The sequence below is a fragment of the Ochotona curzoniae genome, unplaced genomic scaffold, assembly GCF_017591425.1.
Source record: "Ochotona curzoniae isolate NIBS_2020 unplaced genomic scaffold, NIBS_Ocur_1.0 scaffold_4701, whole genome shotgun sequence".
NCBI classification, from domain to species: domain Eukaryota; kingdom Metazoa; phylum Chordata; class Mammalia; order Lagomorpha; family Ochotonidae; genus Ochotona; species Ochotona curzoniae.
In genome coordinates this window covers 43013738-43036278 of record NW_024467122.1, presented here as the reverse complement: position 1 = coordinate 43036278, position 22541 = coordinate 43013738, and the positions used below count along the sequence as shown (strand labels likewise).

At 44.0% G+C, this 22541-nt stretch overlaps 1 protein-coding gene across 3 annotated transcripts in view; it reads left to right on the top strand.

Annotated features, from left to right (window-relative positions):
- Positions 1-22203, top strand: part of RYR3 (ryanodine receptor 3) — a 507269-nt gene extending 485066 nt beyond the window's left edge. For all 3 annotated transcript variants that reach the window (XM_040969180.1, XM_040969181.1, XM_040969179.1), the window contains 16 exons: positions 378-1705; positions 2918-2976; positions 3648-3819; positions 4833-4919; positions 6401-6601; positions 9072-9202; positions 11991-12033; positions 12449-12576; positions 12936-12996; positions 13285-13431; positions 15498-15632; positions 16725-16881; positions 17808-17872; positions 18184-18284; positions 21183-21234; positions 21914-22203. In XM_040969180.1, coding sequence (XP_040825114.1) covers positions 378-1705; positions 2918-2976; positions 3648-3819; positions 4833-4919; positions 6401-6601; positions 9072-9202; positions 11991-12033; positions 12449-12576; positions 12936-12996; positions 13285-13431; positions 15498-15632; positions 16725-16881; positions 17808-17872; positions 18184-18284; positions 21183-21234; positions 21914-22009 — 2963 coding nt within the window. In that variant the 3' untranslated portion in view covers positions 22010-22203. The remainder of the gene's footprint in view (positions 1-377; positions 1706-2917; positions 2977-3647; positions 3820-4832; positions 4920-6400; positions 6602-9071; positions 9203-11990; positions 12034-12448; positions 12577-12935; positions 12997-13284; positions 13432-15497; positions 15633-16724; positions 16882-17807; positions 17873-18183; positions 18285-21182; positions 21235-21913) is intronic.
- The last annotated feature ends 338 nt before the right edge of the window (positions 22204-22541 follow it).

The following is a 22541-nucleotide window of genomic DNA, read 5'->3' as shown; positions in this document are numbered from 1 at the left end:
CTTTTCAATACATCTGGCTGCCAGTGTATATGCCAGCCATCTAGTTGGGCACCCTCCTACGTCTAAGGGGATAAGAGGGACACCAAATATTCCTATGTCCCCAGTGATCTAATAATGAAACCACGTCCCAGACCCCAGGCCAGAGAAAATGCAATGCTGTTGGCAGTGCGTTCCTCCCTTTGTTTCCCTCTTAGCACCTAGTGGTGTGGTCTTTATGGCTTGCTGCTCCCTTCTATCCATTCCAAATCATTACAGTTAAAAAGGGGGAAAGCCTATGAATTTTTCCTGTAAGTCTTGTAAAAATAGCAACCTGGTCAATGACATGATGGCTTGAGTTTATTTATATATTTGTATGTCTTTTTGAACCTGCCTCACAGGGAATGTGGTAAATGGAACTATTGGCAAGCAGATGGTTGACACCCTGGTAGAATCATCTACCAATGTAGAAATGATCTTGAAATTCTTTGACATGTTCTTGAAACTTAAGGACTTAACCAGCTCAGATACCTTCAAAGAATATGACCCAGATGGTAAAGGGATTATCTCCAAAAAAGAATTCCAGAAGGCCATGGAAGGGCAAAAACAGTACACACAGTCAGAGATTGACTTTCTTCTTTCATGTGCAGAAGCTGATGAAAATGACATGTTTAATTACATTGATTTTGTAGACCGGTTCCATGAGCCGGCTAAAGACATAGGGTTTAATGTGGCAGTGTTATTGACAAATCTTTCAGAACACATGCCAAATGATTCTCGCCTGAAGTGTCTGTTAGATCCAGCAGAAAGTGTGCTGAATTACTTCGAGCCATACCTAGGTCGAATTGAGATCATGGGTGGGGCCAAGAAAATTGAACGTGTGTACTTTGAGATCAGTGAATCCAGTCGAACTCAATGGGAGAAGCCACAAGTAAAGGAATCTAAGCGACAGTTCATATTTGATGTTGTCAATGAAGGTGGAGAACAAGAAAAGATGGAACTGTTTGTGAATTTCTGTGAGGATACGATCTTTGAAATGCAGTTAGCGTCTCAGATCTCGGAGTCTGACTCAGCTGACCGGCTGGAAGAGGAGGAGGGAGATGAAGAGCCTTCTTACATGTTAGAAGTGAACGAGGAGGAGGAGGAAGAGAAATCTTTGGAATCTGCCTCTGCATTTGCCATGGCCTGCGCCTCAGTGAAGAGAAACATCACCAACCTCCTGAGGAAGGCCACCCTCAAAAACCTCAGGAAGCAATACCGGAATGTGAAGAAGATGACCATGAAGGAACTGGTGAAGATGTTCTTCTCTTTCTTCTGGATGTTGTTCGTGGGGCTGTTCCAGTTGTTCTTCACCATACTGGGAGGAATCTTCCAGATCCTCTGGAGCACAGTGTTCGGAGGGGGCCTAGTAGAAGGGGCGAAAAACATCAGAGTGACTAAGATCCTGGGTGATATGCCTGATCCAACTCAATTTGGTATACATGATGATGCTATGGAGGCTGAGAGGACAGACGTAACTGAGGCAGGCATCACACCTGAACTTGCACACTTTGCCAAGAGTGAGAAGGGAGATACAGATATCATGTCAGACCTCTTTGGGCTCCACTCAAAGAAAGAAGGTGGCTTAAAGCATGGGCCTGAAGTGGGCTTGGGCGACCTCTCTGAAATTATCAGAAAGGATGAACCCCCTACATTAGAGAGTACTGTACGGAAGAAGAGGAAAGCACAGGTGAGGCTCTTCTGTTTCTATCTACCCCAGGTTAACACTGTATGCTGCAGCCACTGGCACCAATCCCCTAGGCTTTACCGTGATTTTACAATCCCAGCTCTGCCATGCTGGGAATATTAAGACTTAGATGCTATCTTGTTGTCTAGTTGCTAGGCTATCTTCCAGTTTTCACCATAGATTTCAAACTTGATGATCTGTTACCCTCACCTTGCTTCAAACTTTTATTAAAAGGTGCAGGGTTCATTTGATACACTAAAAGCATAGGAAGCCGAGTATACATAAAGAGGGGGACTTGCCATGTGAGAGGACACTTCTGTAGTGCGCTCTAAAACCCAGATGACATCATATGATTCATTATAAAAGTTAGGAAACCTTTCTCCTTGTAATGTACCCACTATCCAACTCACACTTCAAATAAGTCAACTGGATAATTAAGTGAATAAGGTAGAATAATTCATATTCCCTTGGCCATAGAAAGTTTTAAGTATTACTCTCTTGGATCCATTTCAAAACATGATTGTAGTGTAAAAAGGGTTGAAAGGCGTACGATCAGAGCCCAAAGGGGACTTTTGTTCATTAATTTAATTATTGAAAAGTTCATTGCACTTGGCATTGTATTGGGCTATAAGAATACTGTGATGAATGAGCAACACATTGTGCCTGTAGCTTTGTGCGAAAGTCAAACATTGGACAAGTTAATGCAAGCATGAAAAATGAGAGGAATAAATGCCAGGTACTATGTGATTGTGTGGGAGAGAACTTTGTAAAAGACATGTTGATCTCAGAAAGGAGCTTGGCTTTGATTCTAATGGTAGTGTGATCATCAGCCAGAGATATCGGGATCATGGTAAGAGAACTGATGACAAACCAGTAAGCCTGGTAGGTGGAAGCAGGTTCTCAACTGGTTTGATCTGTGTTCCATTTTTGTCTTATCCCATGGACAATGGCCACAGTGTTCTCCCAATGTCCTAGAACAACTTTCCTTTTTGAATTGCATAAATAATAGAAGGGCAGTTGAGTCTTCAACTTAGAAATATTTTTTCTTGGCCTCTCTCCAAAATAGCTTGGAATATAGCAGGACACTTGCATTCTGTTATTCTGAGACAGTGGAAACATTAAGAGCAAAGGGCACTGGGACCTGTGGTCAGTGATGTGGCTCACCGTGAACTCACTTCTCTGAGGAAACCTTGACTGACTGTTGTTTTTGTCTAGGCAGCAGAGATGAAGGCAGCACATGAAGCAGAAGGAAAAGCAGACTCTGAGAAGGCAGAGTGAGTTCTGGGAAGCACCTAGTACTCCAAGTGCAATTGCAGGTGGCTCTTAATAGCATCCGATTGCTAACATCTATCACCACATTCAGTCGAAAATGTGGCATCATTAATATAAACAGTAGATATTCAAATCATGGGTATATGTGTTTTTACTTCAACTCTATTAACCTTATTAATAGATCTTACTAAGATCTCAATTATACTAACTTTACAGTCTCACTAATAGATCATAATTTCCATGTCTGGCCAAATTATCAAACACTGGTCATGGGCAACTTTGTATAATAATGATAATGATATCTAATATTAATTGAGTAGTTATTGCACATCAAGTGCAAGCCCTTTAACACAAGTTTAGAACAGTAGATACTACTACTAACTGCTAAGAAGGTTTAGAACTAAAGGACAAATTTAATGAAGGATAAAAAAGTTAAGCCTAATTTCAAAAGAATACAAACTTATGTATAAATGATGATCATGAGTCATCAACAATGATCAACACTCATGAAATGTAAATTTGACATCCAGCCACTGTGAATGAATAGATTTGAGATTTCCATACCTCGGGAATGATTATATCCTCTGCCCTCTCAACCCAGAACTCTCCATCTCTCTCTGGGGCAGACCTCTCTCCCACTCCCCCTACTAAGTTCAATTCCTCTTCCTTACAGCCTGGAAGATGGGGAAAAGGAAGACAAAGCCAAAGAGGAGGAACAGGCTGAGTACTTGTGGGCAGAAGTGACAAAAAAGAAGAAGCGACGGCGTGGTCAGAAAGTTGAGAAACCTGAAGCTTTCATGGCCAATTTCTTTAAGGGGCTAGAAATCTATCAGACCAAGTTACTGGTAAACACTTCATTCTTGCTCTCCTTCCTGGTATAGGTGTTGGCCCAGACAGATCTCAGATCTGGCTGCTGACTTGTTTCATCCTTGAGTTCTCTCCTGTTTTCCCCCATTTATCTGTTTCTTTTGTATTAAAGCAAAAGAAAAGGGAGATACTCTGGAAATAAGAGTAGCCTTCCCAAAACTGTAGGATGCTCTCTCTCCATGGGAGTGGAAACCACTCTCTCTGGTTGATCATTTCCATATTCTCTCTGGGGACATGACGCAAGTGCCTTGATTATTTGGAAAACAGACAGAATTCTCCTGGTTAGGTTAGGTTCCCTCTCTACCCTCAGATGCTTTATTGTTCTAGATGAGAGCAAACCTCAATACAGCTTGCCACATCCTTTCTCTAATCAGTTGAGATTGAGGCATAGTTGCTAATGGCCAGAATTGCACCTTGCCTGGCACCATTTGTGAGGTACCCAAAGAGAGACTGGGAACTTTCTTCCAAGCAGCTACCATTCCAGGCCTCCAACATTGATGTTCCTAGGAAAGATGGGAGAAAGAAGGGAATAGGGAAGGCTTCTTTCATGAGGATGAGCAGGCAAGGCTACAGTCAGCCTGTATCCAGAGTGGCAGCTATTGGAACCTTTTTATGAGCCCAGATCACTCATCATTTCCAAGTAGGTAATGGTCTAAATGGAAACATCATAAACACACACACACACACACAACCCTCACAACAGTGCTTGAGTCCTATGTTAATGCCATGTTTAGACATGAGTTCCCTGAAGGACAAGTCAGAAATGGGATTCTTTTGAGAGAATCTAAGCAACTTTGAAAAAAATCAACACTCTGGTTCCTCCACATAAGCCATGTTTATGTTTGAAAGCCAGGACTGTGCTAGAAGAGCAGTAACCAAAGAGTAAGGCTAGTCCCATGGAAACTTCTAACCGGAATAGATCTATGTGAGAGAAGGAAGTTGCTCTTTCTTTCCAAATGTCTTCTGCATCTGCCTATCCTTTTCTTTGCAGCATTACCTCGCCAGGAATTTCTACAACCTGAGGTTCCTTGCTCTGTTTGTAGCCTTCGCTATCAACTTTATCCTGCTTTTTTATAAGGTGATTCTTTATTCAGGGGTTATTTACTAAACACACCAAATACTAAGTATGCTACACACACACCCTAACAAAAGCTGTGCTTGCAGTACTAGAAAAAAATTTAAAATGTGTCTAAGATACTTCTAAAAACACACAACCTTTAGCCATGGGAAGAATAGACTCTGCTGGTAAGTGAAGCTATTTGGGAAACTATTTAAATATTTCAGGTTTTATTTTGGTCATTACTTTAGTCTTAAAATATTTGTGAGGTGTCTACTATGTGCTCAAACCTTATATTAGGAACTGTGAAATATCCAACTATACGATAGACAGTTATATCCCTCAGGAATTAGGTGACAGTACCTTTGGAAATTAGCCCATATATTAGAACTATTATAAAGAAAGGAACTAGTTTAAATGGAGATTATGAATATTGGTTAAGTGGGCCCTGTATGCTGAGACCATATAACAGTTATTAATGCAATGAGTTAAAGAATGGCCAGGATGTTTTCTTGAAAAGAGAGAGGCAAATAGACAATTCCCTCCACTGATTGACTCCCCAAATGCCTGCAGTGGCTGGAGCTAGACTGGGGCCAAAACCAGGAAAAGGGGACTCGCTTCTAATCTCCCACATGATGGCAGGGATCCAGTTATCTGAGGCATCACTGCTGCCACCAGAGTTTGCATTAATGGGAAGCTGGAGTCAAGAGTCAGAGCTGAAAATTAAAGCCAGCTACTTCAATGTGGGAGTTGGGCATCTTAATCACTATGCCAAATGCCTGCTCCTGGTCCTAGACTCTTGACAAAGTTTTTAACTGGCTTTTCTGCCTGTTGTCTGTCTTCCTATGTAAAACTACCAACCCCAACTTTTATGAAACATTGCTTTATCCACATCAACCTTACATGTGACAACTGTAAAGCTTTCTGCTGCCTTCACTACTGCCAAAAATAGGCCTGTAGTGAAGTATGGCATAGCTTGATCCTAAACACTGAGACTGAGGTGACTGCAAACAGATATTCAAGGAGACATAGCCAGAAGGCACCTGGAGCTACAGAGAAAAAGCCTCCAAGGTACATGTAGATTTGAGAGTCATCTGTGTAACAGTGGCAGTTGAAGCCGTGATTTTATGGAATCTCAGAAACACTGGGAGATATCCAGTGTATATGTATGTTGTCATGTATACATGTACTTGTGGTATGCATGCAGTAGTCTGGTCTTGTGATACCAATTACCTCCTGTGGCATAAAGACTATATAATGTGTAATGAAAGCTCCTTAATTTGCTTTAATGGGCAGCTTTTATCTGTTCTTGAAATATTTGGTTGCAATTAATAGAAACACTAAGGAATTTCATGTATAAGTTATCTAGAAACTTCGTTCAGCAAGTAATGTTGAGTTGGTACTCTTTGTGCACCATACGCTAACAACATCATCTGTGGGGGGAGAGCCCAGTGGCTGAAGCTCTTCCTTATGTTTATAAAGGGAGTTATGTCTTGGACCAGGTCACAGAAGAACCTTTAGAAGAAGAGACTGAGGACGTTGCAAATCTGTGGAATTCCTTGAATGAAGAGGAGGAGGAAGAAGCCATGGTGTTCTTTGTCCTGCAGGAGAGCACTGGGTACATGGCGCCAACACTGCGGGCCCTGGCCGTTGTCCACACCATCATCTCTCTGGTCTGTGTGGTGGGGTACTACTGCCTGAAGGTGAGCTACTTGCCACTTGACCTCTAGCTCAACTCCTTGAGGAGGAAACATCTTTGATTCCAGCCAGCCCTTTGTTCCCTAAGACTTTGCTAATAGTGCAAGACTTGTGGAGCAGCATAGATATACATGTCCATCTTCTATCACATGTTGGTGTTCTAAGTCCATATCTGCTTCAAGTGCACCACGATCTATTCCTCACTACTTTTTTTTTCTTAAGTTGAAAACTTCCTTGACCATACATCAAGTCACTAAGTCATCTTGTGGCACTTTCTTCTCCTGGTAAACTAAACTATCATATAGGATATCCAGAAGCTCCAATTAGAGAGGTGATGGCAAGCGATTTCTAAATTTGCTTTTGTTGTTTTGAAATTAAAGGAACCATTAAGGGAAAGTGCATATAAAGACTCCACCTTAACCATGAGAAGCAAGGATTCAAGAGCCATGCAACCTTTCTTCCTGAGTTGAACCATCTCTCTACTGCTCAACCTCATCCTGTTTCCTTGTCTATAAAAATGCACGTTATAATACTTAAAGTTGCCAGGGCATTAAATGGATTAAAACATACAAAAGTACTCAGATCAGTGAACATGCTAAGCCCTGGGGCATGCTAGCTACTGCCCCTTGGTTCAGAATCCTAGAGCTCAGCTTGTCAGAGGGGCTGAAGAAATATTGGTAACTTAAGGAAACAAAAACCATTAATAGGACTCCTAGAGCACCAAAGGAAACAGCTGTTATTCCAAGAAGTCAGAGCTGCTCTAAAACTGGGTGTAATGATTGTTCTTCACAGTCATTTTGAAATAAAGCAGACATTAGTCAAAGTAACTTTAGCTTTGCTTTGCTTCCCCTCCTACATCAGCCATTAACTAAGAGCAGTCATTGATTTCCCACAGTATAAAATGGCTATTCATAGCCTTTTCTACCTTGCTATCATTACTTTATATTTCCTCAGTGGTGTTCTTACTTCCTTAGTGATGTTTTATAGGAAAAGGACAAGAGGTAACTCCGGACAATTCACTATGTTTTACCTTTTTGTTTGGGAATACAGGAGGAAGTGGGGTATATGCATATGAGCTTTGAGTTATAGGAAGAATCAGTTGTGAGAGGGTGGTCTCAAAGATGGCACCAGGCAACCTGTGGTGTCCCATCTGAATGGAAACCCTGACTTCTGTCTGAATTAAGCCTTTCTGGCTGGAGGGACTCTAACTATTCTGACTTCACATTTCCTGTGACTTAGCAGTAACCTCTGAACTCACTCAGTCCCATAGCAGAAGTGTGTGAGTCCAGCGACAGCTAGACAAGTGGATTGTTTTCCCATCCCTTTTTATATCTCCCTTTGGTAGTAGGTCTTTATATCCATGCCTCCAAATCACAATCATGGTCCAAAGTTATTGCATGGAAAAATCCAGTAACTGTTTATAAGTTTTAAGATATGCAGTGTTCTGATAGAGAAATCTTAGTCTGCTAGTTGTCTCCCACCTGGGATGTGAATCATCCCTTTGTCCAACATAGCTATGCCGCTATCATATCCAACTATTAATCACTTAGTAGATTCTGTTATCAGATCGCAGTTCTCTTGGTATCAGGGTGCTTGTTTTCAAGTAACACTTATTTCAGTAATCATATCTCAAAACACAGGAGTAGTCATTGCAGTTAGGACATGTCAAAGAGATGCCATGAGTGCTTGAAGTCAAAATAGTGGAAATTCTTGATAAGGAAAGGGAAAACACTGAGTGCTGTGGCTGCTAAGGTCTAGAAGGAATGAGCCTTGGGTAAGATTGTGAAGGCGGCAAAATATGCTAGTTATACAGTTGTAAAAGTCTTGGCCACAATACGTAAGTGCTTAGGTATCATGGAGTAAGCACTGAAATGCTGGTTTTATGTGCAGGGAAGAAAAGCAAGCAGAAGGCTGGGTACGATTCAGTTTCAGGTTCTTTGGGAACCTGAATTTATGTTGGCATTGAAGGAAACAAATGTGTTATACCTCGCTAGCAGGAGCTATTTATGGAAAGAAGCAAGCCTCAATATCAAAAACTTGCTTTATTAATTGAACATCAAACCCCATGAGATAAGTATGACCCTAGGTAGTAATAGGAGGGTGAACATCTTATCAGACTCCCGTGTTGGTCAGTCCTAAATTTAGGAGAATTTAGGAGACATAACTCATGTGGCCCTGGGCCTCATCTAAATATAGCTTTCCATTAGACTAGGACAGGAATCCAGTTTATGTTAAAATCAGCTATTAAGCTCAAACCTAAGAGGGTAGCCCAAATTAGGTCAGTTTTTGAAAAGGCAGGTCTATATGCCCAAGAAATGAGAAGAGTTTTGAGTCTGTTGCCACAACTGTACACTCTAAGCCAGTAAAGGACGTTACTGCCATGATGCTCGGAAAGGTGATTTGTGACAAATTCCTGAGAACAGGTGCTTTAACTACAAAGCCATCTTTGAGTACCCAGTGACTTTTCTCTCCTAGGTCCCTTTGGTGGTATTTAAAAGAGAAAAAGAAATTGCCAGGAAGCTGGAGTTTGATGGCCTCTACATCACTGAACAGCCATCTGAGGATGACATCAAGGGACAATGGGACCGCTTGGTAATCAACACACCGTAAGTGCCCCTTCAACCCCCACTTAAAAACAAAAAAGTCTATTGCGAATAGAACAGTCATGGAAAATGATTGATATCAACCTTCTTTTAGTCTTTGGAACTTGAATCTACAGTTTTACCATCTCAGCCTTAGGGCAGATATTTGCAAAGATTCAAGTAAGCAGATAGGACAATGCTTGGGATGCTCGAATTCCTATCAGAAGGCCAGATTTCAAGTGCTGGCTCCACTTCAGATTCCGGCTAATGTGTCCTCTAGGTGGCAGCAAGTGAGACTCAAGTAGCTGAGTCCCCACCATACCTGTGGGGGACTCCTAGTGATGTCTGAACTCCTAACTTCAACTTGGCTATAGTGAACTTTTTTTTTTTTTAAAAAAAAAAAAGACTTATTTTTATTGGAAAGGCAGATTTAGAGAGGGAAGGAGGGACAATGGCCCGAACTGAGCTGATCTGAAGCCAAGAACCAGGCTTCTTCCAGGTCTCCCACATAGGTGCAGGGTCCCAAAGCTTCAGGCCATCCTCCTCTGCTTTTCAAGGCCATAAACAGGGTGCTGGATGGGAAGTGGAACAACCAGGACATGAACCAGCATCCGTATGAGTCACACTACTGTCCCTAAAAGGAACATTCTTACATTTAGTTTCTCTATAGATCAGCAGAGGAAAGTGCTGGGTAGTGTGAAGTGCTTGTCCTGGTCTATTCTGAAGACTACTACATGACAATTTCTGCTTGTCCACCTCTTTGCCAGCACTTGTCAGACAGTTTTACTGCTCTGGCAGTAGTACCTCATTTGTACACTTCTCTGATCACTCATATATAAAAGTGTGCTCTGTGCCACCCTTTAAAACAGAATATTTTCTACTTGCAAGGAGTTAGTCAGAGGATAACAAAGTTGGCATATGCCTCTAAACATCAGATCATGTCGGTGAAAGGTTTCTGCCCAAAGCCTGAAGTCACTGACATTTTAGTGTTACTTGTGGAATCTTCTTAGAACCAAAAAAGGACCAAGCCTTAACTATGTTACAACCATTTTATAAAGGACTTTATTTTGTAATTTTCATTGTATTTGTAAGAGAGTTGGTTCACTTCCCAAATACCTGCAATAGCTAGGTCTGGATCAGACCACAAGCCAGGAGGCCAGATCTAAGTTCGAGTCTCCCACGTAGGGACCCAGATACTCGAGCACCGCTGCTGCTTCCCAGTAGGTGCATCAGTCGGCGACTAGAACTGGAAAATGGAGCCAGACTTGAAATAAGACTTTCTGATATGGGGTATGGATCCCCCTGGTGGTGTCCTGACCACTAACCCCTCGCCCACCCCTGTATAAAGGATTTAAGAGGAAGATGTTATCTGGAGAAGTGGAGGCATGGAATGATTCTCACTTGTTTACACTCTGATCTCAATATGTGAAAAAAAAATGTAGTGGAAAAAATGTCAAAGAAGTCAAACTAATTGTTACTTTGAGATGTTAGATTACTGTGACACCAACTTTTGTTTCTGCTTTTAAGTGCCATTTAGATGTTTAAAACCAAATTGCTTCAACAATTTAAAAAAAAAAATCTAAGATTGCAGCTGCTGAGTGGGGAAGGAGACAATGGCTTAGCGATATTCTTCTGAGGGGTCTGAGAGGCAGGTCCCTGCTTCATCACTTTCCTCGGGGGATTTCTGCAGCATAGAGGACTGGTTTGTTCCAAAGCCACAAAGGAACATCAAGATGCATGTATACGTTCCAGCCTTGCAAGGAGCTCTCCTAGCCAGGAGTCCTTCTTCCCAGACAGGAGCAACACATGGTCACGTTTTTGGCAATGTACCTGAAGATGACACTTCTTCCTTCACGTTTACAACAAGCAGCAGGTTTTTTTTTTTTTAAGATTTATTTATTAATTGGAAAGTCAGATATACAGAGAGGAGGAGACACAGAGGAAGATCTTCTGTCCGCAGATTCACTCCCCAAGTGAGCGCAGTGGCTGATGCTATGCCGATCCAAAGCCAGGATCCAGGAACTTCTTCCGGGTCTCCCACATGGGTGCAGGGTCCCAAGGCTTTGGGCTGTCCTCCACTGCTTTCCCAGGCCACAAGCAGGGAGCTGGATGGGAAGTGGAGCTGCCGGGATTAGAACCGACACCCATATGGGATCCCGGGGCGTTTAACCGCTAGGCCACGCCGCCGGGCCCAATAAGCAGCAGTTTTCACTGCAGCTAAAAGTGCCAGGCTGAATGATCTTTCTGGGGAAGTTAGTGATGGTATGGAACTGAAAGCAATTCTGAAAGAATGAGGACTGTTACCCCTTAGATGAGCGGGTCTCACAGGAGCTGTATGGGAATGGAAAACAGAGTGGGTGGGTACACAGGTCAAGAAAAATCCTGTATAGGATAACTAGGGGCAGAAACTTCTGTACTTTCCACCACATCCCTACTCCAGATACTGATGTAAAGTTAGGGATTCAAAGAGTACAATACAGGAGGTTCCTGCAAGCTTTTCTTACTGGTTACACTGGGCTGAAGGAAAGCATCAAGGAACACCTGTTTCTGAATAGTCCTAATTCCTGCTTCTTACCCATTATTTTATAGAGGAAATGCAGGGCAGCTTTCTGTTTCAGAAGTCAGTACAAAGTAGTGAAGCCGTCAGTCCAGGAACCCATGATGACTCTGAACTTCAATGAAGTCTTGAAGTCTTCAGTGAGCAGACACAAACCAAAAAGATCACAGATCCAGACACTCCAACTGCGCGGCTTCTTGATGTGCTTGCCTTCATGTTAAGAATTAAGAACCTCTTTTTTTTTTCACCCCCCAGATCTTTCCCTAATAACTACTGGGACAAGTTTGTGAAGAGAAAGGTAAGCCTTGTCGGTAGAGGTGAAATGTAGTATTCTTTCAAAGTCTCCCTAAACCTGAATAAAAGGATGTGACGATACTTGGAAACAGTGTTTCCAAAAGACCAAGGCACTGCATTGTGTGGGAACCTTTAGAGGTAGTTTTTGTTGTTTTTTGTTTTTGCTTCATCCCTCCGCCTTAAAAATGCAACACATTCTTGCATTTTTAGCACATTAGGATTTTTCTCTCAAAAAGTTATCACCCTGAAAAACATTTTTCACTCAGTTGTCCTTACCAGTGCTCTTTTCCTGTTGTGTTGTGAGTAATGTGTTAATCCCTTGGAAGAGTCTAGGGGTGGCAAAGCTTAGCTCCTGGCACTGCAGGAGCCATGGGTGGTGCCTTGTGGCCCTAGCTCACCTTGACTTCCTTCCGATTCAGGTGATCAACAAGTATGGAGATCTGTACGGAGCAGAGCGCATCGCTGAACTCCTGGGCTTGGACAAAAACGCCCTTGACTTCAGTCCAGTAGAAGAGACCAAAGCAGAGGCAGCTTCACTGGTGTCATGGTACGTACGTATCTTAAGGGCTAAGCTCCAATGTAGCCACAAGAGGTCCTTGCTGATTCCACTTCATTGTGCTAGAGGGGGAAGTTGCGATCAAGCATTTGTCCTTCAGACTCTGGTCTCGCTTATGTGTCCCATCTGTATTCTATCGTATCAAGATAGGACTGCTTTTAAAACCTGAAGACTAATTAAAAATCCTGAGATGTGTGATTCACCCTTTCTCTGTCTCATGGGTAACACATACAACTTGATAAAGCTCAGATCCATATTTAGGTTATTAAACTGAAAGAAAAAAAATTTTCCTTTAATATAAACACTTAGGCTGACATTTATAAATCCTGAAATGATTTGTTCCCCTTTAGGCTGAGTTCCATTGACATGAAGTACCACATATGGAAACTGGGAGTTGTTTTTACTGACAATGTAAGTATTGCCTCTGAAAAAAAAAATTAAGATTCTGTGCCTCAGGCCAAGGGAGACCCTTAGCTGCCCCCCTAGAGAGCCCATTAGATGTCCCTGAAGATTCTGGGGTGGCTTATCAGACACCCAGAGCCTCCTACCAGCTGCGAAACAGAGCTCTCCTGTGCAAAGGCCAAGAGGGCTCCACTTGGCCAGTTCATGGCATCTCAGCACTAAAGTTCCTTCTGTCCTCATTCTATTCCCAAAGATGAGAAAATCAGAATAGCTACTAAATTTCTTCAATATCCACAGTCCTTTCTCTACCTTGCCTGGTACACAACCATGTCAGTCTTGGGCCACTACAACAACTTCTTCTTTGCTGCTCACCTATTGGATATTGCCATGGGCTTCAAGACACTGAGGACCATTCTTTCATCTGTGACTCACAATGGCAAACAGGTACTGGAAATCAGTCTTAGTGTATAATGCACCTTGCTTGACTGAATTAATGTGATTGATTGGATATAACTTTGTAAAAGCAAACAAAAACTCTAGCCATTACTTGAGACAGAAGCCACTGATGAGAGACCTTAACATTTAGGCCAACTAAGAGGGAAGTTAACAGTGAAGTTATGGATATATCAGACTCCTAGCAGAGACTTCTTGTAGGTCTACATCTTTCTCCATGGGCCTGATATACTCTCTGGGGTTTAGCAAGTAGATAAATACAATGAGAAAACTACCCAGGTATTGGATATGTGCCTCCAAGTAAGAACCAATGATCTAACTGTCACACGTAGTTTGGCCACATACATTAAAATATATGTAAATGATAGAGTTGGTGGACATATAGAAGATGGGCTGTTGATGAGACTGGATATAGCAGTGACTATAGCCACATTAACATCCTCTAGAACCACCTCTCTACAAGTCCAAATTCTTTGGGATTTTATTCCTCACTTAGGACAGTTCTGTGTAATGAGTCTCCCTCTTAGCTCTAAATCTGTTTGGGAAATGGAGCAATGGTAGGAGCTGCTCATGCCGTGAGAAGTCCTGGGGCCCTCACAGTAACCTCAGAAGGGAGATGTTACCAGTACTTACAGACCACTGAGGCTTGGGGAGGCAAAGTAGCTCACCCCAAACCACATGGAGCCTTTCTCTTTCCTTTATCAACTGTCCTCTGTAAGGCCTCTTTTCCAGGTTTGCATAATCCCCTTTGCTGGCTGATCTGGTACTTGGTGCTCCTGCAAGGCAAAGATTCAGTCTGGTTGCTCTTTGTATCTCTAGTTCAGCACCTAGTTCCAGGGACAGACAGATGTGTGCATCCTGGGCACTGCTTCTGGACCCTGCTGGATCCGATAGAGCCTGGACATGGATATGCCCTGTGACCCCTCAAAGAGCTGGGAAAAGACTTATAAAAATAATTCTTACAGGAATGTCAAAGCTGTCATAGTTATCTGATTCATGGTTATTTGGAAAATAGTGTCATGTGGAGGCACCCACCAGTCTGAGGAACCTTTGGTGGTTTTTAAAAGTAGTAAAAAGAACAACAAACTGCATTGCAAAGCCCCAGGAAACTTTATTAGGTCTTTTAAAACAGCATGGCCCTCTGCCGTGCAGCTCTTCTGTTCAATACTGAAGCTCCCCGTGCAGTTTACACTTGGTCAGTCCCATACCTCGTGTACTACTTTGATAGGTCCTCATAACAAAATGCTAAACACCGGGTGGCTTACATTTTCTCCTGGTCCTGGAGGCCTGAAGTCTAATGTCAAGTTGTTGGCAAGGCTGTACCTCAGAGCTGTCTCCTTTGGGCATGTAGGCATCCGCCCTTTTGCTTTCCTTTCATATGGTCCTCCCTCTGCAGACACTTGTCTGGGTCTCCCTCTGCATCCTTCTCTCTCCTCTTGTAAGAGCATTAAGATTGGACTATGGCCTCTTTTTAACTTAACATCCACGTTAAAGCAGCTATCTCGTAACCCATTTACATTCTGAGATCCTGGGGTTCAGCATTTCAATGTATGAATTTAGGAGAAAGGCTGGGCCAGGCAGTTAAGCCTCCCACAGCCCATATGGTAGGTAGTGCTTAAGTTCCATCCCCAACTCAGCTCGACTCCAGTTTCCTGCTAGTGCAGAGCCTTGGAGGCAATAGTGATGGCTCAAGTAATTATATTCTTACCACTCACGCGGGAGACCCAGAATGAGCTCCTGGCATCATCCCTGCCTAGCCTCAGTCATTGCAAACATGAAGGGTGTGAACCAGCAGAGGGCAGTGTTCCTTTTCTTGCTCTGGATTATTTTTTAATTCTAGAGAAACTAACTCAGCCCCAAACAACCTGCTTTTCTCCCTGTATGTATGTTTCTGCTCAACTGTGGGTCTGACTCCCCCTCCCTGCCTACCCTAGAAGATGGCCTTCATTGCCACTCTGTCCCTGCTGAACCTCTTGGGACCTCTCTTTTACTCAAGTCATCCGTAAAGAGATGGCAGAGAAGGTCTCACCTCCTCTTCTCTATCTTCTTGCTCCCAGTTGGTGCTGACAGTCGGTCTCCTGGCAGTAGTGGTTTACCTCTATACTGTGGTGGCTTTCAACTTCTTCCGAAAGTTCTACAACAAAAGTGAGGATGACGACGAGCCCGACATGAAGTGTGACGACATGATGACGGTGAGAGTCCAGGGCCCACCCCATCATGCCCCGTCGTTGGACGAGAAGGGCCCAGGATCAGGTGTTCAAGGGCCTCTAAGCAAGCACTGTAAGACTAGAATTAGAGAACGCGTGTCTCAACCAAGAGAAAGAAATGTCCTCAGAAGATGGCATGAGGACACCGGGATCCATTTCCATGCACCTAAGCCTATGGGAAGGGGGTTACCGCAGAGGCAGGGCATCCAGTGAAGGAACCTGTAGCTTAATGTCAGAGCTGCCATGCTGATTTGTGCCCCAGGGAACCACTGAGCAATGTCCCATGAATTGGGTTTCAGCCAGCCAGGGGCAGTTCCTACAACACAGGCTAGGGAATGCATCCCTCACAGGTCAGGGGAGCCTGAACCACTACAGTAGTCTCTCCACAAGTGTGTAGTGACCAGGGCTCAAGAACACAACACCTGCCTCAGAAGCAGGTAGCAGTGAACTCCCGCAGTCTCTGGCTACAAACTTGCTTCAGACCTTCTGGAGACAAGTCCCTTCCTGAGTAACTCTGGTCCTCAGAGCACCAGCGCCCGGCTTCAGACTGCCTTGACCTCACCTTCAGTGAGATGGTGCTTTCTGCTGGAGTCAAACCCAGCCAGCCAGGTGCCCTCCTGGGGGACTCAGTGTCTACACTGGATAGAAGATGGTTCCAGATCCTGCAGAAATCCCCACCCACTAGGTGGACAAGGAATGCGGAAGCAGAGGAGGCCCTGAACACAGTGCAAAGCACAGCCTGAAGGCCAGGCTGGCACTCTACCTGGCATATGCCATACTCACCAGGGCTTAAAGGCCTTTTAACCTGTAATGAATTCTGATGAAGTACATGACTCCAAGCTACATTTTTTTAAATGTTCCAAGAAAACTTTTAAGCAACTCAGGCACCAAGAATCTCTTTGCAGACATAAAACTAACTAGAAGGTGCAGTGAACAGAAATTAGCTATGTGAATACTGATATCACACACAGTCCCCTTCTCCTGGTCTAACCTAATCCCATGAGTTTTCTAACCACCATTGCTAGAAGCAAACAGAGCCCCATGGCTTTGCCCAAGTGGTCCCTCTCTCTCTTCCAGTGTTACCTGTTCCACATGTACGTGGGAGTGAGAGCAGGAGGTGGCATTGGCGATGAGATTGAAGACCCTGCTGGCGATCCCTATGAAATGTACCGCATCGTCTTTGACATCACCTTTTTCTTCTTTGTCATTGTCATTTTGCTGGCCATTATTCAAGGTAAGGTTTCCAGTTATATTAAGTATGAGAAGAGATGGATAAAGGTTTTATTTGGGGGGGGGCTTTCCTGTTATCTATGACTTCACTGCTTCATCAAAAAAAAAAAGTTTGTATTTTGTAGTAATTATTTTAGCTGACATTTATTGTTTCATGTGAGGGCTTAACGATATATATATGTGTGTGTATATATATACACACATATACACAGAGAGAGAGAGAGAATATGCATACATAATACTTAAAAATATACCGAGGCACTGATGAGACTTGAGAATCCACAGAGATGTTCTGCCTTTCATGACCTACTCAGTTCTCTCTCTGCTTCCTGGAGACTTTGTGGGGCTGTTCTTGGCCCTGCTTCTTCGGGAAGCGAGGGACAGCGAGGAGAGCATGTGTTGTTTTGTTTTCCCTCTTTACAAGGGTGAGGGTGGGGGAAATATCTTACTGGTATTTTAGTTGATAATTTGTCAGGCATTAGAAAAAAATGCTGATTAATTAAGTTGCAGTCATGCCGAGTTGAGGTGCCTATAGGACAAGCAGGCACTGCAGGGTAAGCAACAAAGAAATTCAGCAGGAGCCCTGATGCCCATCAACATCTAAGGGTCTGGGAGAAGAGAAGGAGCCCACGGGAAGCCTGCAGACGTGCGACAGCCTAGCAAGCTGGGACAAGAAGGGAGTGTTGAGAGGGAAGCATGTCAAGCAGGAGCAGGGTAAAGGCAGCACTGGGTGCAGAGGGTGGGGTGGAGGGAGTTTAGCCAGAACATAGCATGTCTAAGACAGGTATCTTGTTACTAATTGTGCTTTAGTTGAATAGTTTATGAAGAAGGCGAATTAACAAGTTAAAGTAGCTTTTGTCCCTCCATCACTCTTCTCCCCCAAACTGCCATACAGAATAAAGAGAGCTTTGCTATTGTTTGAAATTCCAGGTCTCATTATTGATGCTTTTGGAGAGCTGAGAGACCAGCAGGAACAAGTGAGAGAAGATATGGAGGTAACCTCCCCTCCTTCTACAAAGTCCAACTCTTGTTTGTGTATCCCCCACCACAAATGCATGATTTAAGCACTGGGTTCTGTCCTTAAGCCCCCACTTAGGCAAAATCACAAAGTTTGCTCTCTGAGCCTTTCTGCCAGCTACCAGACCAGCTGCACTGCTGCCTCCACCACTGGCCTGACTGGAGGGAGCTAAGGTCAAAAGCTACAGAAATTGTTCTGATGGATCATCAACTCACTGCCGCCCTTTTTCCTCCGGCCTCAGTCCTGCCTACTGACGGATGCTTTGTCTACCTCTGATTTTTTTTTTAGACTAAATGTTTCATCTGTGGCATTGGCAATGACTACTTTGACACCACCCCTCATGGCTTTGAAACACATACATTACAAGAGCACAATTTAGCGAACTACCTGTAAGTGTCCTTAACAGAAGTGACTGGTGGGGGAGGTGGGAATCCTGGGGTGAAAGGCCGTTGGAAAGTCCATTCTGTGCTGATGTCCTTTCTTTCTCTGGAAAAGTAGATGTAATTAGAAAAGGGTTCCAGAAGCCTGTAGCTTGGCCTCTTCTGCCTCTCTGTTCCAGCAACAGCCTGGCAGTAGCCCCCACACCCTCTCAAGGCCACACGCCTGCTGCAATCTCTCGTTCTCAAATGGATTCTTACTATCACCCTACAAACAGGCCTTTTTTGTTTTTAAATCCTAAAGAAAGGCAGTGACCCCATTTTAATTCCAGCTACTTCTCTTTCCCTTTCTATCCCTTGCCCCCACTTTTTGCTCACCCCATTCTCCTGTGAACTGTTCCCCGAGCTCTCCTCCCTGTCACATCACCCATCTCCTGGTTGGGGGCTGGTGAGGGGGGCCTGTGTGTGACTGTACCTTGGGGTTGCCTCAGCTCCTCGAGTAGGAAGGGATTTAGGATGTGGGTGGTCTCACCCTGCTATATGCACATAGAGCCAATGCCTCGTTCCAAAAAGGGCAAATAAATCAATCGTTGATTTTTTTCTAAGGTGAAACATGCACTCAAAGTTAGAATTTCTACAGTTAATGGAATTCATCGATTTTACCTGACAATTCAGACTTCCTTATTATTTCCAAGGAAGAAAAGTGGTGGGCTCGGCTTCCCTTCCATTCTGTTGTTGAGAATGTCCTACTGCTTCTTAGGACGGCACACACCCAGCTTTGGGGAAAGATGTTACAAGTTAAATAACCTCGGTAGAAAATCTGCAAGTTTTTGAGTACCAGCATGATGCCAAAAGGGAAAACTGGCATGTGATCTCACGTGGTGGGCCATCACCAAACCACACATGCGTGCTCACATCTCCTGGGAAACCAGGGCTCCAGGAGAAGTTTTTAATATCAGATCTTACCACCTTGTGCCTACTCCCTGTGGGCCTCAGGCCCCTCACTCATGCACAGGGACAGTCTCAACAGCCAACCCCATGGCTGTGCAGTGGTCTAGCCTCAAGGAGTGGCCACTTTGGTCACTGGACAGAATATGGAAGACAGAGAGTGATATGAGGCCCCGATAAGGCCTTGGGATTAAAGGGATCCTGGGACCCTCTGCCCTTAGAATGCCCCACATGACCTCATGGACAACCTGACCTCATGCCAGGACCGCTGCTCTCTAATCTGCTGGCTCACCTTGCATCAGCCTAGACACCATGTACAGGGACAATAGGCCCTGTTTGCAGAGGGAACCGGACGAAAAAGAGCCAAGGAAAACCTGTGAGTAACCCTAGGGTGCCAGGAGCTGAGCTCCTACCTTCCAGGTTCCTGGTGCTCATCTGAGAGCCAAAGGGAGCATTCAGGTGTTTGTCCAGTGCCAGCATGACCTTCTCTGGGCCCATCAGAGGTCAGCATGCACATGCCACAGACTTGCTTCCTGGCTGTGTAAAGGAATTATGGTGTGGATGGTTGGGGAGAGAGAAATAAGACTTGGTTTATACTATGCTAACTGCTGGCTCTCAAATCGCCTTCAAACCTTAACAAGCATAGAAACATAAGTGAGTTCTGTGTTTAGACATGTGTCCCATTCCGCAAGAGATCGTGTATACAGCAGGTAATCCAAACCCCAAAACGCTCTGGTTCCAAGCATTCCAGGTAAGGGACAGTCAATGTACTGTGGAAAGAAGCAACAGAAACAGGTCTTTTGGCTAGGAGTCTGTTACATCAACAACACAAGTTTCACTAAAAAAAAAAAAAAAAAACAAAACAAAAAAACAAAAAAAAACAGTTTTAGCATATCTTTTTCCTCATGCCTGAGTATTTGTCATTGATGTCTCCTGATGAAGTTTCCATCTTAATAAACAGAAAGCTCTCAGGAACGGTAAGCACATGGCTGACCATCAGTACTAGAGGGTTACAGGAAAGTTACACGATCTGGGTGGAGCCCTCTTCCTCGTTTTCCTGTCACACTTTGTGTTATGTCATGTTCCCATCTAGGCACCAGGCTGAAAGAACAAATGTCAACATATTCAACATTTGAACCTCCTACCCAAACAAAACCCAGCTTGGCTAAGTCCGTCAATATGCCAGGAAGGGAATCATGTCCAATATGCGAAGCTCTCCAACCTGGCAAGAGTGGTAACCTGCACCCTGGTTAAGCCCGAAAAAGCCAAAGGGAGAGAGAAACAGCGTTAGGGCCCCTGCGGAGGCCAGCCTCCACCCTGCCGCCCTCAGGACATCACTGCCACTTTCTCTCCCTCAATACCAGCCTGAAAACCACCTGAGAGCACCCCACTGGAGTGGAGAGTTCAATCCCCTGGGGTCCTCTTGCATCACAGACTCAAACCTTAAAGCCCTATAGCAGATAGAGCCAGGAAAACCACACAGGCATTGTCCAGCTGTAATAAAAAAAACAGAGCAAATACTATGTTGTTCACGCCAGATAGTCTTGAAATTTGAATTTCTGCAATCTTGTGAGATGATAAAATGGCAAGAATGTGGGCTACCACTTTATTGTTTTAGTGGGAATTTTCCTCATAAAATAATAGCCAAAACACCATCTTGCAAGTGGTTAAAGCTTAAGGTTTGGAGATGGAAAAATGATCTCTTCCACAAAGAGGCCAATTTTCAGATTACTGAATCACTACCTTTTCTAAATTAAAAACTTGAAATAATTATAAATTATAGAAAATTAATTAACATACATAATGTATTACAACTAAACATTGTAGGGTGTGGTCTTTTGCACCATTTCTCTGAAGCACAGCACTGATAAAGACAGCAAACATTTAAACCTTGTTTCTAGCTTAAGAAGAAAAGGTTCATTTACTTGCATAAATATTTTTTCTCATTTTACCTTGTTCCAGGTTCTTTCTGATGTATTTGATTAATAAAGACGAGACCGAGCACACGGGTCAGGTGAGACGAAACACCTTGAACTAGAATCGTACACCCTCGACAGGCCTTCCCTCCCCAAAGTCTTGAGTCTTAGCAACACATGCACTGTTTGAGACAGACAACCCAGCAGTCTCCTGTGTGGCTTTTTCATGTCTGGGACTTGAGCAGCCAGGGTTCTACGCGAACCTCCCTCTATCCCAGACATCTTCCTGATAATCCTTCCCCACCCATCCTGATGTCTAAACCATTATGGTCCCTGCTTTGGAGTGCACTTGCTGGAGGTGGGGGAGACAGTACAGAGGAAAAGGAGAGATGGAGTGGGTGGCTGCAGCCGCGCGCAGGAGCGGCACAGGGAAACTGTGAGACAGCGTAAGAAAGATAACGACCTTCCGAGTGCGTGACAAAGGGAGCCCGGAGGTGTGCGTTTGGAGAGGATGATGGAAAGATGTGTCAGGAGATTCTGTGACTAAGTACAGAAAACAAATGTGGAGGCAGAGGCCGAGCAGGTAGAAGGCAGTCATCCAAAACGCCAAGCAGCTCAGGCACTTGAGTGAGTGAGGAGCTGGGACGGATTCCAGCTCAGGCGGCAGCTCTGCAGGATTCTTCTCGGCGACCAGCCCTGAGGTGGCCTCCGCTTCCTGGGGGGAGGGGTGTGCGCCTCTCCCGCCAGCACCCTCACTCTCTGTGCTCACTGTTTCAGGAATCCTACGTCTGGAAGATGTACCAGGAAAGGTGCTGGGATTTCTTCCCAGCGGGGGACTGCTTTCGCAAACAGTATGAAGATCAGCTTGGATAAATCTGGGCGGAAGCAATGGTAACAATACTGGACGATCCGTTCCAGTAAAATTAGAACCCATGTCTAAACAGCTCTGCAACGTTTTTGAAGTGGTACATTTTCTAAATGTATCTTTGGAAACTGGCTTGCCTTTCAGACCCGACCCGATGGATGTTCACCGTGGGCAGTATCTGTCAAAATGTTAAAAGTATGATGAAGAATGGAGGAACTGCTGCTGATGTAACTAGTTTGTTGGTACGGGTAACATTTAGGAAAGAGCCCGAGCACTAGGACGCCTTGACTGTGTAATACCTGAAATTCTCAACACCTGAATGTCATATGACTGTATCCAACCAGTGACTCATTGTCTGAATTTCAAAGTCTCATTTAACTGCAGTCCAATTTTCCCCATGGTTCCCACTAGTGACCATACTGAGAATCAGCTTGAAAAGCTTAAGCAGTAAAAGAACTAGAAACCACCACCACCACTTTGTCGACACTGAGCTATCGATTAAGTGCCTTAAAACCTATTTAGATATAGCTATGCAAGGTT